A 15323-nucleotide genomic window follows, 5' to 3' on the forward strand; every position below is an offset into this window, starting at 1 on the left:
AAATGGAAAAACACCCAATCACTGTTAATAAAATGCAGTTAATTTTAGTCATTCAATGCACATAAAAAAAAACCAAAACGAGCCTCGAACCGATATTCAAAAAAGAAGGATAGAGAGAGAGAGAGAGAAAATCAACCACACAACAAATTACATTGCACAAATGTTTGACTAACAATTGTAATTATCGTTTTTTTTAATAGTCCGATTAAAATATATATCCAAAATGGAAAGCAAGTGACGCTTTCGGCCAGAACTAGCAACGCTGAATTATTTCGGTATTTTTTTTTCTCTGTTTTTGGTGAACTGATGAAATGAATGCAAATGTGTCTTGTACGTTCATTCTCTCATGGGGTACTTGAGAAACATTTACTGTTCGAATGTGTGTGCCGCGCGCGCAGCGCATCCACACACACACACACATCCATCATCATTTATCAACAAGTCATTTGTATTCCTTGCGCACTGTTCACGACGATTCGTCAAATGACGGAAAAAGAGTTATGTAGCAAATACTTTGCTTGGCTGAGAAACAATGAGAACGGATTTCGATTCACTCACTCACACACTGTACTACGACGGAAAAGTTAATGTACAGAACATTGCCTGCTACTGCGAAACAAATCGCGATTATACACAACCATCATCATCTGTTGAATCGAAAATTTTCTATCTGCTTGAATAGACACAAAATGAAGAATGGCGTCTGCTTTCTGCTTAAGAGAGAGAGAGAGAGAGAGAAGAAAAAACACGACTGGCGAATTGTTCAAACAATTTAAATTGAATCAGAAGATCGATTGATGCTACTTTACTCAGCTACTCACAGCTAATTGAACATTTATCTTTGCTTTGCACGGTTCAGGAACATCGCGAAAATTACGATAATTACGGTGCATGATTATGGAGCAGGTAGATATTAGAACATTACTAACACGTAGTGTTTCATTGTGATTATTATTATGAATACGGTTTTTCCTTGTGATGTTCTACACTTCTCTGCGAATAGAAAAGAAAAATCGATTTTGAAATAAAATACCGCTTGTGATTTTTTCTGTTTTTCAGTACACGAATCTATGGATTTGTTTATTGAATATAGTCGTTTAGTGCAAATTTGTGAAACTATCATGATACTTAATTCTCATAATACATTGTTTATTGATTTTCCAAAAAAAGGGGAGAACGTTAGTAATATGTGGTTAATGGTTAATCTCTGTCATAAGATCAAAGTGTTTTTTATCGTATTTGTTTTAGTATGGCCGACTTCGGTCATTGCCTCGATCGTTGCCACCGCGCATTGGTCCATCTCTTCGTTGGAAACTGTTACCACCGCGGAAACCACCACCTCCTGCTCCTGCTCCAGCTCCAGCCCCAGCTCCAGCTCCAGCTCCTGCTCCTGATTTTGGTTCCTTGCATCTATTGCACTCGTTTCTCCATGCGAAGTTTGTATTGTTACAACTGCCGCATGTCCAGTCACCATCGCGCTAAGTTTAAAGATAGAAAAGTAAGGTAATGAAATTGAGTCATTTGCAAATATTGCAGGATTTTCGAACAGAAATCAAATCGATTTTTGAATAAAATATCGATTCCTTACCTGATTACGGCCACCGCCACCGCCTCCGCCGCCACTTCCACCTTTTTGTGTAGAAGAAAACGAACTTATTAGTTGAATTCTAAATAGCATTGCTTAATCTATTTATTTGCTTTTTCAACACCGATTACATAGGTACTGATCTATATCAAGCTGAGAGATTAAAAAAATACCTGAGTTTCCTGGGCCTCGTCGGTTGTCGCCATCTCGATTGAATCCGCCTCCGCGATTTCCACCATCTCTACCACCACCTGGAAACGTACAAATTTGCATTTGCGTTACATATTGTCATAATATTGTTATATTTCATTCATTGCTTAATGCTGCAATGTATTACCTGGTGGGCCACCACCACGGCCGCCACCAAAACGACCACCGCCACCGCCGCCACCGCTACCTCCTTTCTGCCAATTATTTTGACGTTGTGCCAACGAAACGTGAATGACAGCTCCGTTGAAATCTTTGTTGTCAAACCACGAGATGGCGGATTTGGCTGCGTTTGCATCGTCATAGGTAATTGTGGCTTCACCTTTCGACTCTCCGGTTTCTTTGTTGCGATACAGCCAAATCTTTGGCTTCATCGTCTTTTTATCTTTCTGCAAATCGTAATGAAATGAATTCAATTCAATAAAACAAGATAAAAGCCGCGTGTTAAGAATGAAGCCAAACATGCGTGTTTTATATACATTGTAGCTAGAGCTATTCATTTACCTTGATAATACCAATTGCACCGAAATGACCATTGATATCATCTTCCGTTGTTTGTGGACTCATTCCACTCACAAAAATGGTATCTTCTTGGACGATCATGTTATCGTTGCCACCACCACCGCCACTGCCACTGCCAGCACTATCATATCCTGCTCGTGCACATGAAAAAATGAAAATTAAACCATTTTAATTCGCTTGCATTTACAATCAATTACTTAATATTTAGAACCAAACACTATATATATATATATATACGAAAAACATATCAATTCGATCAATTCTAAATGCATCTAAATTATTGGATCTGTCTTTAAATGCTTTACACCACCCCTAAACTCGAATGTTGACGAATAAAAAACCATGTAAAGGAGAAAAGGGCGTGGAGAATTTCCACTGATCATTACTCTCACACTCATTATTTCGACGAATGAATTATCTCTCAATCGAGACACACTCTAGATGAAATGACTCTTTTGAAGAAAAAAAAAAAAACCAAGTAAAAAACCCTTTATAATATAACCATAACAACAATACACAAAAGATATATTCATTGCACTGTGTGATTATGTGGAAATGCGACCACTGGAAAACACCTGTAAATTGATTATTTTAAATCACATTGAGCTGAAATCGTGTGAATGTACGTCATACCATTGAAGGAACCACATTGGTTGGTTATTTGATCTGTGTGAAACCTTGTGACTTTGTGCTTGTAATTGATACATGATTATGTCGATACCTCGTTTGCAATAATAATTTATTGGTTTCATACAAGGCTTTTTTTGTTGTTGTTGTTGTAGTTGTTGTAATAACAATTCAAATGATACCAATTGACCGAATTATTTGTGTTCAGACAAGAACTTCTTCTTCTTCTTCTTAAACCTAAACTTATAGCTAGAAAAACCAAACAATGCTTGTTCCCTGACTACCAAAAACAAAACTACTCTAGCTAAAAATGTAATAAAACCTCTAGATTTTCTCTCTGAACACAATGTTGAGAAATAATAACGCTCGTTAACACTACGATATAGAAGAAAAAAAACAGGGAGTTTGTTGGAACATTCGAACGCGCTCTGTAAATGTCCGCAATAATTGACGTTATTCACTTTTTTACACCTCTATAATTAAATTGTTGGAAAACAAATTGTGATGCTCAAGTAAACAGATGATAGTTGAAAATGAGTCATTTACGTTTTTTTTTTCTTCTCAGACCGTTATGTTGTATTTTGCTATATCTTTTGGGGAAGCAAACAAAAATTTGATTCGAAAACCAATTCCAAATTGAGTTTTCTTGCATAAATAGGATTTCTTCTACACTCATACAAAACCCAACGTAGATAATTATCAGTTTGAACTCTGTTCTTTACACCCATCAATATTTAACCCAAAGTGAGAGAAACCAAAAAAAAAAATCAAACTTTTTGAACGAAAATTAAACGAAAAAAAAAAACCAAAATTATCGTGAAATGCCCTACGTCTAACAAAGATGTAATAGTTTGCTTGTGTTTTTGTTTGTTTAGAAGAGAAATTAAAAAATATAAATGATACAAACAATCACCAGATGGTTCTGGTGTTTACCTTTATTATAACCACTCTTGTTGCCACCGCCGCCGCTATAACATAAACGAAGTACCATTGATTATATATGTTATTTGTTTCTTGCGATAAAATAAATAAATAGATAGTAAATGTTGTATGGTTTCTTGTCGATGTTCCGTTTTCTTTTTGTCTTTCTCTCTCTCTCTCTCTCTCTCTCTCTCTTCCTCTCTCTAGTCAGTCTCTGTTTCTTCATGCGCGTTTTTAAGTCGTAATCATGCTTTTTGCTCTATTTACGCTAATAGAAAGGATCAAAGTTGATTTGAAAAATGGGAAGTGACCGGAAAATGTCCGACAATCGTCAGATTCTATCGGTGCAATTTCTATATAGACTATTTTGAACTGAGGATAGCAGTAGTGAAATGTTCTACATGTTGGACTTTTAGAAATAAAAAAAAAGCAGAGAGGAGATTATGGCGACACAAATTGTATTCAACTACGGCATTTGTTTGTAATGTGATACTTTCGAGGTCCGTCAAAAGCGGTAAGTTCGTGAGTCGTTGTCGTCGTCGTCAAGTCAGCGTAGAATGTCGATGTCGTTCACTCAAATTCATATATAATCGGTACGGAATTCCGTTGCAAAAGGGGGGTTGTTCATAATACGCTTAAATGTGACACACTGTGTGATGCAGTTGCTTTCATTACACTCTAATTATTCAATTTTGTTGAAGAGAAAACGTTATATGTTTGTTTTGTTCATTTGATTTAAGCGACACATTTTGTATTTTGTGTTGTTGTTGATTATTATTATTTTTTTTGTTCGAAAGTTGATATTTGTGTATGGAAAAAAATTACCTCTGTAAAAATACCTTTGGATAAACACACCTTTGAATTAAAATGTACATTTACCCCTTATTTGTTCATATAATTGGTTAACAAAATCGTGTGAATTACGATTAGTAAAATGATCGCTTCTTAGATTCGAAAATACAACTTCGTTCGCTTGTTTTGGTTGTTGTTTTGTTCTGTTCTGTTTTCATGTGTAACATAATCGATGTTTATGTTCATAGATTGCGCTTTTCATGTTTGTACTTTCGTTACCAGGATTGTTGCGTTTCAAATGTGTTTTTATGGACAATTGTTTTTTTGTTTTGTTTTTTATTGTAAACTAATAGGAAAAAATGGGAATAGCCTACCTGAAATTATTTTTGCGGTCACCGTAGCTATCATTGCCTAATATTTGAATTGAATAAAATGAGTGTAATACACATTAGTTTGCATCCTCAGTTTGAGCTAAATACCGGCTAAATCTGCAATTAGTTCAGAACTTACGTTGACTGTTTCCGAAACTGCCGCCACCACGGCCTTGGCTGTTGCGATTCTGGAAGCCGCCTCCGTATCCACCGGAATTGTCGTCGCTACGTGATGATGGATTTGGCGGACCCCAATTGCCTTGCTGTGGAGGTGGTGGCCCGTAATTATTGCCAGTCTGAGGTGGTGGTCCATAATTGTTTCCGGATCCTTTATTGAAGCTTGGCGGAGGCACGGAAAAATTGGGTGCTGGTGCACCACCGCCACCGCTACCGTTGTTTCCATAATTGCCGTAATCTACAAGAAAAATCACATCCATCAATACACAATTGCATTCAAAAACACTTTTTTCTAATTTTAAGCAGCTACAAAATTGTCCTATATGCTCAAAACTAGTTTTTTCAAGGAAGCAGACATTTTTATAGCTTTTATTGGTTTTTATGCGTAGAAGGCACGCTTCAAGCGGATGAAAAAAATTATATACTCACAATCGCCCATATTTTATGTGGTATTCGTACTCAATGTCTCAATGGAATAAAAATCGAATTTGTTTTAAAAAATAAAACAAATAAATGTGGGAAAAGGGGTTTTTCCTACTTTTTTCTAAGATATTAAAACACTTTCGCCCAAACGCACAAGTAAATCAAGAATGATGTACTTAGAAAATGGCGATGTTTTGACTGCAGACTTTGGAAAGCGTATGGTCTAACTTTGGAATGTCAATGTTTGCATGGAAATTATTTCGAAGAATTGCCGCCAGAGCGACGCGGTCGCTTTCTGCAAACAAGCAGCATTTTTTTAGAACATTCTATTTATTCACACACATTTGTTACAATGTATGGCAAAAGAGATTTTTATAATCACTTTTGCAGAAACAAATCATTGAGTTAGAATTTCAATTAATTTTCTGAGAATTTTATTCTAAATAAAATCTTCGAACTGAAATGAGGATTATTATATGCGATTCGCCCAAAATTGACACAAAAAAAGAAAAGAAGAAGAAGATTCAACAAATCCGAAGAAAGATTTTAAATTGAATCATTTGATCTATGCTTAAAATGCTCTATTCCGAATATTCATTTTTCCGTCGCATGCAACGTGATATTGGCGTCAGGTTTAATGGATCAACGGCATTGATTGACCTAATAACTTTCGATAAAGAGAAGCATTTGACCTGCTTGCATATAGCTGCTTCATTTTCTCTGTAGCTTGTGACATGATCGTACATGTGTCATTCAATTGCTTCAATTAGTCGCATTATGAGTAGGATAAAAGTTGAATGTCCTCTAATTCAACGCGTTCGGTATGGCTTCAGCATTAGCGATTTGTATAAAAGTCGGAGTGCAGTTGATTTAATCGCGTTATATCTGTCTTGTATCGTCCATGTATTGTTATTCCTGATGTCGGGCATAATAAAACAAAACAATGTGACAAACATTTTTCCAAACATACATATGTTTATGACCACTTTTCTCAAGAGAAATTTTAACGATTGTTCGGTTTTGATATACCGATGCACATGGTTTACCTCACCACAATATTAATAACGGATATTTCAAAGGAGAAAATAAAACGGTTTGATTATTAAACTGCAGTAAAATGTTAGTATCTCCAACATTTTACTATTCGGAGAACGCATCGAATGAATCCAATATTGATGAAAGAAACCAAAACCAAAATCAAAAGGCTCCAATATGAAAGAAGAAAGAAGAAGAATGTTGCGTATCATAACGTTTTGTCTTGTTTTTATGGCTCAATGAAAAGGCAGTTCGTTGGTAATTTATTCACAATCAAATACGCGTACGAAATATCTAATGGAATTCTTAAGTGGTCCTAACCGCGTGAAACAGCTCAAGAGGAATATACAAATCGCACGGAATCCGAAGAGGAAAACAGAGTCGATTACCATATTCATATTTGTTTTTGTATGGTCTTTTGAACGCAAGCATGGCATGTTTGCGCCACATCGGAGCAATGAACTTGAGGGCTCTCTTTCGCCACATGAATTTCTTGTTTTTTTCTGTGTCAATCAAAAGAGAAAAGATCGACGGCGAACGGATACAAGCTGCAATACACATATGCGTAAAACGCAGACAAACTGTGTCTTTGTTATGCGACGATGGTATCAAGAAATAGACGTGCGCACGAGTGGGAGGTAAATTAATAATCTAAAGAAATTACGCACAATCTCGAAATTGTTTCCGATTTAAAGGTCTCCAATTTATGATGATCTTTATGACTAATCAAAATCTATTTCATCGAACTATGTAAAACTTTCTATGGTTTTAGAAGCAATTCATTGATTTGGTGGAAGAAAAACTTGTTCGATCCCTTTACAAAAGAAGATGAGTATCAAGAAAGTGATAAACAAGTTCACGTTAACCAACAAAGAAAACAAGTTATTTGGAACGCAATAAAAAGATATAAAAAAAGATATTTGGAAAACAATTCTGAAAAACTGTTTTCATCAGAAGTGACAAGTCAAAGGGCACAACGCGTATTTATGGCCTACTGCTCTATTTCAGTACACATGTTTCACTTTATGCCAGTTTCTTCGAAAGATGTGAATGGCACTATCAACAAGAAAAAGAAAAGAAAAGAAAGAATGCAATGAACGTTGTATGCTGAATTTTGATTATTTTTTGGAGTTGAAGCGATAAATAATACTCTCGTAATCAGGAGAAGAAGTAAAAAATGGTATTCAAATATTTGAGACAAAGTTTATCGGCTGTGGATCTTCATAAAATAAACCATTGACTTATTTTCATATTGGTTTTTATCAAGGAAATAGCAGATAAATGGATTCGTTGTCATCATTTTTTTTATATTAAATTCTTCATTGGTATTTTTGAATTTCTCCCGCTTTGAAAAGTGAATAATATGGAGTTTTACATGATTTTTTCTCCGAATCTGAAATCAGAGAAACAATTCAAAATCAACTAGTGTTGCTTCAGATCGTAATCGTTTTTCTCGTGGATTTCGTACTAAAATTTGAAAAATTGACAGCTTGTGGGTATCTCTGCGTTAATCCACTAGATGTCAGCGTCGTCTGATGCTGTGGTGGTTGTTTACAACTCATTGCAACCAATACACTCGCATGAAATCGATTCACAAACCAGTACACCGCACACATACGTGTTGCCAACCGAAACACCGCGATGACTCAAGCGAATCATTAGGGCGAATTATATGTAATGTTAACAGCAATATGTTGGTATTGAGTGCATATTACATTACATTTAGATTGATGATGTTGATTCCATTTATGTTTTATTAGTTGTCATCGCATACAGTAACACTTATCAAAGCATTTCATGTCAAACCAATTATTATATATCATTTTTTTCTTGAACAATCCTTAGTTTTTATTCCTTGTGAAAATTGTGCTTGGTTTTTTTATTTGTTTTGCTGGTCAAAACTAAATGAGATTCAATCGAAGCCGTACCGATTGCCATACATAAGTCCGACTGTGTGATTTTAAGCAAAGGTGTGAAATAGTATGTGTTTTTCTTTCTTTTTGTTTGACATATGAGTGAATGGATTGTTGTCGCCGCCTCAAATTACCTAGCGAACCGTGCGAATTAAGCAAACTGAATTAATCAATACGAAATCAATTTTGATATCACTTATTATTCAATAACTGCATTACACGAGATTGAATTGGTGATCGATCAGAGTGAAATTTGTTTTTTTTTTAATCGAATTGGACAAGCATATTTTAAGTGGTGTGATTTATTTGATTCGTACAGGTAGTGATTTCTCTCGAATAAGAAGCAAGAAACCATGGCCCATTCATCCAGTCACAGTGAACGCAGTATTCACGAAATGCTCAAAGATGCACCGCCAATGAACGAAAGCAGTGCTATACAGTCAGGTATCGAGGGTCGCGTTAAGCATCCAAGTAGCTTACATATTCGCACCAATTCTGGTGAGTTATGATTTACCTTTCACTTTTGAGTACCGATTATTAATGACAATCAAACGTCTCTTCATCAGCTCCAACCACACCGACACCGCTCAGCCCATCGTTCAACGGTGAATCGGGGACGTTTTTGAAAAATAGCGTTTCAAAGATTGATACATTGAAAAATTGGAGTATATCAACTTATAAATGTACACGTCAGCTTATGCTTGAGAAATTGGGCAAATCCACGCGCACCGTTGACTCGGAACTGGAAGCACAAATCGAACAATTGCGAGAGACACAACGAAAGTATCTACAAATCTTGCGTCTGACTCGAGCACTCAGCTCACATTTCCATCATGTGGTGCAAACTCAACACTGTTTGTCGGAGGTAACATTTTCAAAACGAAAATTCAATTGAAATCTTCTTTTTAATAAATAATTTTGTTTTCAGGCATTCTCCGATTTGGCCCAAAAAAGTCCCGAACTACAACAGGAATTTCTTTATAACTCCGAAACACAACGCAGTCTCACCAAAAACGGCGAACTTTTGTTGAATGCCTTGAACTTTTTTGTGTCGTCCGTGAGCACACTATGCAATAAAACCATTGAAGATACATTGATCACGATACGACAATATGAAGTGGCGAGGTAAGTGATTGAAATGCCAAAATACTTTGAAAATTGAATTTTATTGTGTAATTTGTTTGAATAGGATTGAATATGATGCATATCGAATGGATTTGGAGAGCAGCAAGGGTGAAGCTCCAGTTGCTAACGGTGAAGATGCGCAGAAGAGTTACGCCAAACACAAAGAAAGCTACGAGAAATTGAGAACCGATGTTGCTGTTAAGATGCAATTTCTCGATGAAAACCGGGTTAGTGTTAGAATGAGCGGAAAATTGATGAAGAACAGCATTTTCATTGATCTTTTGCACTTTCAGATTAAAGTGATGCATAAACAACTAGTGCTATTACACAATGCCGTCTCTGCTTACTTCTCTGGCAACGCATCCGCTCTGGAGGGAACAATCAAGCAGTTCAATGTAAAGGTAAATGGATGACATTCATATGGATCCAAACAGAATGACTGATTCGATTATTTTCAATATTCACAGCTGAAATCACCAAATTCAGTGACTGGGTCATGGCTTGAAAAGTAAATCCAAGGATGTGAATCCATAGAGTTTGTCCATTGATAGTCTCTAACTGAAGTTACTTAATTCAAAAGAAAAAAAATGCTTTATAACATGAAATTAGTGAAAACGATCTCGCCGCCAGCCATATAATGAGATCAAATTGTTGACAAGAAGCCGAATCTTTGCTTGGGCTATGTGGAAAAAAGATGAAAGCCAATATTCTTCGTAAAATGCGGGAATGCAGTGGAATTTTTTATGTTTGTTTTCGAATTGCTCGAAATATCATCAAGTATTTGTGGGAGGAGTCTCTCTTCAGCCGATATAGTCGCACTTTCATCATTTCCTTTTTCTAATAGATAAAATATGTATATCTGACCGTGTTTCTCTTTTAAAGTGATAACAAACAAACCAAACCCATATATAAACCCTATTTATGATTTTTTCGATGTAAACCACCATTCTGTTCTGAATCAGTAACCTTGTATGATATATCAAACTTTACATATTTATACGACTTCGTTGTCACACTTTATTTAAACACAATTTAGGCATTATATATAAAATAGCATTACTTTTTGAACAATCGAACCGGTATAAATGTATATGTTTTTTTGATGAAAATCAAATTTGAAGTTTATGCGATAAGAATGTACTAATATACGTCTTTAAACGTATTTCATTGTTGTTTCAATGCTCGAACAAAATCAAAACGAACCTAAAGTTCAAATTCTCTTCGCGGAGCAACGATTCGATTGGATTGCTCATTTTCAGTGGGCCAGAGGCCTCTTCAATTTGAGAAAGGCTCATAGTGACAGTTCAGAGAGGCCTTTTTGAGCTGTCGACAAAGTGAATACAAACAAAGTTGAGATGATTTGTGGCAATGGATCTTAAATGTCGTGTAACACAAAAAATTTAATTAAAAATTGTTTTTGCTAACAAGACCTTGGGCATTGCAAACAGATTTTTTTCGTGATTTTGTACGGTTTTTACGGATCAAGTGAGGATGTCGAAATCACAAAAGGAGTTGGAATCGATGGTGGAAAACCAGAAAAAGCAGCTAACCCGATATGAAACCCGATTGAAAGGTAAACAGTGGAATTTTCCCCGATTCACTCAATTACTCAAACAATATGTTTTGTATTTGCAGATGTGGTCGCTGCCTACAAGAGCTTATTGAAGGAAAAAGAGGCATTGGACGCTAGTTTAGCATCGTTAACATCGAAAAAATCCGATGCAGCTGTTAGTTCAAGTGAAAGCGTAGCTGCAACAGCTTCAACAATCATTCTCGCTGCTGAAGCGTCGAGTGCATCTGGTGGTGGTGGCAATGATGATGCCGATCAACTCCGGATGCAGATTTCAACTCTTATGAATTCTTTGGCTACGCTGTCCGCAGAGAAATCAAAAATGGAGGCATCATTCCAAGCTGATAAAAAATCCGTTCGCAATGAATTGAAAGCAAAGGATCAGACCATTTCCGAGCTACAAGATAAATTGAGTAAATCTGCCGGTCAAACTAAGCTCGAGGTGGAAAAGGTCAAGAGCAAATTGATAATAGAACGTCACGAATGGGAAAAAGAAAGTAACAACCAGCTGGCCATGGTTCGTGAACTTCAAAAATTGCTGGCGGACGAGCGACAAATTAAGGAAAATCTACAGATGCAACTCAACGATATGAAAAATCGCTACTCAAAAACCGGTGACGATGGACGTTTCAGCGAAATTACAGCCGAACTGGAACAAACGAAACGCAAACTCAAAGAGAATGAGCGTGAACTGAGTAAAGCGGCAAAGAATGACATTCCGTCTGAAAGTATTCTGAAGAAATTGCAATCAGAAATGATGAACTTGAAGCAACAACACACAGCAGCAATTCAATCAGAACAACATCGCGCTTATTTGGCCGAGGAACGAAACAAAGCATTGGCTGCCATGCATGAAGAACGTGTAGCTAGTTTAGAGAGCCGATTGGCCGAGCTATCGGCAACGGTTGGCCTGTATGATCGTTTACGGCAAACAGATCAAGATAATATCGCAAAATTCAAAGAGAGAATCGCTCAACTGAGTCATTCAACGGTAGTGGATGACAGATTGAGTGAGAGAAAGGATTCAACATCGACCATTTTCAAGTACAATCAATGGGATGTGAATGAGTTGATTAACGAGATTCTGCTGTTACATAATGTTTTACTAATCGAAAATTCAAAACTGGATAAACCGGTTGATCTTTTCGATAGACTTTACATCACATTTGACACGGCTACCGGTAAATCATCATTCAATGCTCCGTGTAATTGTTCAGTGCTTCACGAAACGTTGCTTAAGGAAAAGGCCGACCTTCTTGCTGACATTGATCAAGCCAAGAATCAAATCGAAACTCAAAAATCGAATATCAAAACACTGCAGACAAAAATTGAAGTATTGAACCGTAATTTGGATGAACAGGAGACGGAATTGCGCAATAAAAACCAGGAGCATAAAAATGAGCTACGAGCTGAGCGCAATCGATGGAAAGAGGCCATTTCGAATACAGAGGTCGAATATCGTGCAAAGCAAGCCGAGTTAGAGGGTCAATTACAGAAGCAACGGGAGCGTTCATTAGCTTTGTTGGAGGAAAAAGAGAATGAAATCGCCACGTTGAAAGCGTCGTTTGATGTATTCATGATGCCGAAGCCGATTCGAAAACGCAGCGAAACAGCCGAAAGTGAAAAGTCTGGATCAGATCCAAAAGATCCAAGGGAAACACTAGCCAGTATGGGAAATTCGTTTCATGGTTCAAGTGACGATGTCAATCAAACCGCATTAGTGCTCAGTGGAAAAGTGTCAAATTCCAAAGAGCCAATGCCAATGCTTCATTATGTTCATGAATTGTCTCGAAAAGAAGTCGAAATTACATCACTACGGAGAGCCAAGCATTTGGCCGAACAAACACTGCGTCAAGCCTTACAGGATAAAGCCGCCTCACAGCAGCAATTGTATGAGAAAATTGCGAATTTAGAAGAAAACGTGGACCGTCTCGAACGATGCAAGACACGTGAAGGTGCCAATTTGGAATACCTGAAAAATGTTTTTCTAAGCTTCTTACTATCGAACGATAAAGATGGCCAATGCCATAAAGTGAATGCAATAAGCGCGGTGCTTCAGTTCAGCCCAAACGAAATGAGCGCCGTGAACAAACATTTCAATGCTAACGAGAACAAAAATTTCAGTAGAGGTAACGAGAAGAAATAACGAATACCATTCCATGAACGACGATTTTCTTTCTATGTGAATGTCCCAAGAAATGGGCCGCAAATCAGAGTTAGAACATAAGAAATTGTTACTATTTTTTCATCCATTTTAAATAAATATGTTCAAAATAAAACTAAATATAATTTATTCGAATGGAATGGTTGTTTAATTTGCATCAGAAATTTCGTTCACTATTCGGAAACAATTAGTTGAACTTGGATTTAAGGAAAACACAATCATGATTTTTTTTTAACTGTTGATTTTCATTTTTATTTCGCTTTCGGTTGTTGTTGTGGTTTTTGTAAAAAACAATTCATTTTTTACACTTTTTGGAAATAACTGATTAAAATCCAGTTGCAGCTTAAATCGTTTGTTTTAATTAGAAAAGATCGTGCTTAGTGTGGCTTCCGTCTGAATGAGCATCCTGAAAGTAGAACGAATCGAAAACACATTTGATGAGTCACATTGATATTGATTACTTCTTCTTCTTCTTCTTCTTCTTCTTCTTTTTCTTCGGTGATTGCACCACATTTTGTAATTTAAGTGGAAATTGGCCTTACCTTCGGTCAGCTTAGCACGTCCACCAGTTGGTTGACACAAGATTGTTGAACAACCGGCACAAACGACAACACCTTGAGCATGGCTAAAAACTGTTGTAATTTTGTAGCATCCTGGGCATTTGACATCCATGAAGTATGAATTTGGATGTTGCACCAAACGTTTAAGTTTGTGCTTTCGCTTCTCTTCAGCGGGCAATGGGTGCAATAAATCTTTAGCGAGCTGCAAATGGAAAAAAAGAAATGATTTTTATTTACAGATATTGATATCGGTTTGATTTATATTGATTTGACACACATTCAGCCATGCCCCTAATCGCAATTTTCACAACTTCAAACGAGCATGGAAAACCATAGCAACGATAAGAACATGTTGAAATCATTTCCAAGTCCATATTGTTGCCAAACACATTTTGAACTTTACAAAAAAAATTATATCAACATTTTTCTTCGATATCCAAACTTAAATGAAACGAACTAAAATGGTTTTGTTTTCCAAACTTTTGGATGTTTTGCGTTAAGGCATGGGAAAGTGAGCAAACGTTTGATATTGAGGTTATGTTAACTATTACAACTATTGTGAAATTATTATTCTGTAGCCTTCAACGATTTAATTTACTCATTTCGACCGATTTGCTAGTAATTATTTCCAATGCACAAAATTGCGCAAAAAAAAAATTTACGTCGATAAATTTGACGAAAACATGGAGCAATTTTTTCATACGAAATATGTTTATCGTTCCAGACAATGGCTCAATAAACATACACTACACAACGATACATGCAGTGACATAAATTGCCATGTGTATATGATACACATAGTGTCCACTTTTTAATAGCAAATTTTCGGTCGAAAATTTCACAAAATATTCAATTTTCGATGGTCAACACAATGAACAATAATTTCACAATAATTTTCGTATATTTTTAAAATAATTTCTTTTTATTTAATGTGAAAAAAAATAATTTTTTTGCGGAGAACCCACCGGCATGATTCTTTCTGATCAATCACATTCGCGGAAAAGGAAGTAGAAGCGATGGTTTGAAGAGAGGTGAGCCATGTTGAATCCAAATGTCACTTGATACGATTTTTCACCGGCTTCGGTTGGCAACTGTCAACTCAACTCACAAAAGTCTACAAATGCCGATTGTGGCAGTCATTGCACCAATTGATGAAATTATTCAGTAGTAATATAGGTTCTTATTTTTTTTTCTTTGATTTTTTATGAATGGAATTTAATTTATGTTTTTTTTTTCAAGTTGAAAATTGATATGCAAATTTCAATTCTTTGCTGTAAACAATAAATCGTTTCAAAGAGTATGAATTGATTTTCAACATTTATGTTGGCAAC

General features: G+C 36.2%; 4 protein-coding genes across 6 annotated transcripts; 2 read left to right on the plus strand and 2 right to left on the minus strand.

The window, feature by feature from the left end:
- Nucleotides 1-1107: 1107 nt before the first annotated feature.
- LOC129580398 (RNA-binding protein cabeza) lies at nt 1108-5843 on the minus strand. 2 transcript variants are annotated; one of them, XM_055470770.1, is made up of 9 exons: nt 5632-5843; nt 5165-5440; nt 5029-5065; nt 3875-3909; nt 2297-2445; nt 1923-2181; nt 1759-1836; nt 1589-1629; nt 1108-1478 (listed from the first exon to the last, which is right to left on the minus strand). In XM_055470770.1, the coding sequence occupies exons 1-9, from the start codon at nt 5639-5641 to the stop codon at nt 1245-1247; spliced, it is 1119 nt and encodes a 372-aa protein (XP_055326745.1). In that variant the 5' UTR covers nt 5642-5843; the 3' UTR covers nt 1108-1244. The 2 variants fall into 2 exon arrangements, with proteins under 2 accessions (XP_055326745.1, XP_055326746.1); XM_055470771.1 differs by lacking the exon at nt 3875-3909 and having other exon boundaries at nt 5632-5837.
- A 2431-nt stretch (nt 5844-8274) lies between these two features.
- Nucleotides 8275-10860, plus strand: LOC129580400 (arfaptin-2). 2 transcript variants are annotated; one of them, XM_055470773.1, is made up of 8 exons: nt 8336-8357; nt 8506-8640; nt 8893-9071; nt 9140-9438; nt 9502-9698; nt 9763-9925; nt 9992-10099; nt 10166-10860. In XM_055470773.1, the coding sequence occupies exons 3-8, from the start codon at nt 8927-8929 to the stop codon at nt 10208-10210; spliced, it is 957 nt and encodes a 318-aa protein (XP_055326748.1). In that variant the 5' UTR covers nt 8336-8357; nt 8506-8640; nt 8893-8926; the 3' UTR covers nt 10211-10860. The 2 variants fall into 2 exon arrangements, with proteins under 2 accessions (XP_055326749.1, XP_055326748.1); XM_055470774.1 differs by having other exon boundaries at nt 8275-8630.
- A 131-nt stretch (nt 10861-10991) lies between these two features.
- LOC129580399 (GRIP and coiled-coil domain-containing protein 1) lies at nt 10992-13567 on the plus strand. Its single transcript, XM_055470772.1, has 2 exons — nt 10992-11271; nt 11334-13567. The coding sequence occupies exons 1-2, from the start codon at nt 11190-11192 to the stop codon at nt 13412-13414; spliced, it is 2163 nt and encodes a 720-aa protein (XP_055326747.1). The 5' UTR covers nt 10992-11189; the 3' UTR covers nt 13415-13567.
- Nucleotides 13558-15114, minus strand: LOC129580401 (40S ribosomal protein S27). Its single transcript, XM_055470775.1, has 3 exons — nt 14958-15114; nt 13975-14194; nt 13558-13838 (listed from the first exon to the last, which is right to left on the minus strand). Exons 1-3 carry the CDS (start codon nt 14961-14963, stop codon nt 13810-13812), a joined length of 255 nt encoding a protein of 84 aa, XP_055326750.1. The 5' UTR covers nt 14964-15114; the 3' UTR covers nt 13558-13809.
- Nucleotides 15115-15323: the final 209 nt, after the last annotated feature.

This window comes from Sitodiplosis mosellana, unplaced genomic scaffold (genome assembly GCF_009176505.1).
Source record: "Sitodiplosis mosellana isolate CC-2019 unplaced genomic scaffold, AAFC_SMos_1.0 Smas_scaffold_1, whole genome shotgun sequence".
Taxonomy (NCBI): domain Eukaryota; kingdom Metazoa; phylum Arthropoda; class Insecta; order Diptera; family Cecidomyiidae; genus Sitodiplosis; species Sitodiplosis mosellana.

Bases quoted from the DNA above. Each gene is read 5' to 3' on its own strand.
- LOC129580398 (XM_055470770.1), bottom strand. The intron at 5,066-5,164 runs GTAAGTTCTGAA...TTCAAATATTAG, and splicing joins CAGTTTCGGAAACAGTCAAC to GCAATGATAGCTACGGTGAC. The intron at 3,910-5,028 runs GTAGGCTATTCC...TTTATGTTATAG, and splicing joins GACCGCAAAAATAATTTCAG to CGGCGGCGGTGGCAACAAGA.
- LOC129580400 (XM_055470774.1), top strand. From the start codon at position 8,927: ATGGCCCATTCATCCAGTCACAGTGAACGCAGTATTCACGAAATGCTC. The intron at 9,072-9,139 runs GTGAGTTATGAT...TCTCTTCATCAG, and splicing joins ACATATTCGCACCAATTCTG to CTCCAACCACACCGACACCG. The intron at 9,699-9,762 runs GTAAGTGATTGA...TTGTTTGAATAG, and splicing joins CGACAATATGAAGTGGCGAG to GATTGAATATGATGCATATC.
- LOC129580399 (XM_055470772.1), top strand. From the start codon at position 11,190: ATGTCGAAATCACAAAAGGAGTTGGAATCGATGGTGGAAAACCAGAAA. The intron at 11,272-11,333 runs GTAAACAGTGGA...TTGTATTTGCAG, and splicing joins ATATGAAACCCGATTGAAAG to ATGTGGTCGCTGCCTACAAG.
- LOC129580401 (XM_055470775.1), bottom strand. The intron at 13,839-13,974 runs GTAAGGCCAATT...TTCTACTTTCAG, and splicing joins ACGTGCTAAGCTGACCGAAG to GATGCTCATTCAGACGGAAG.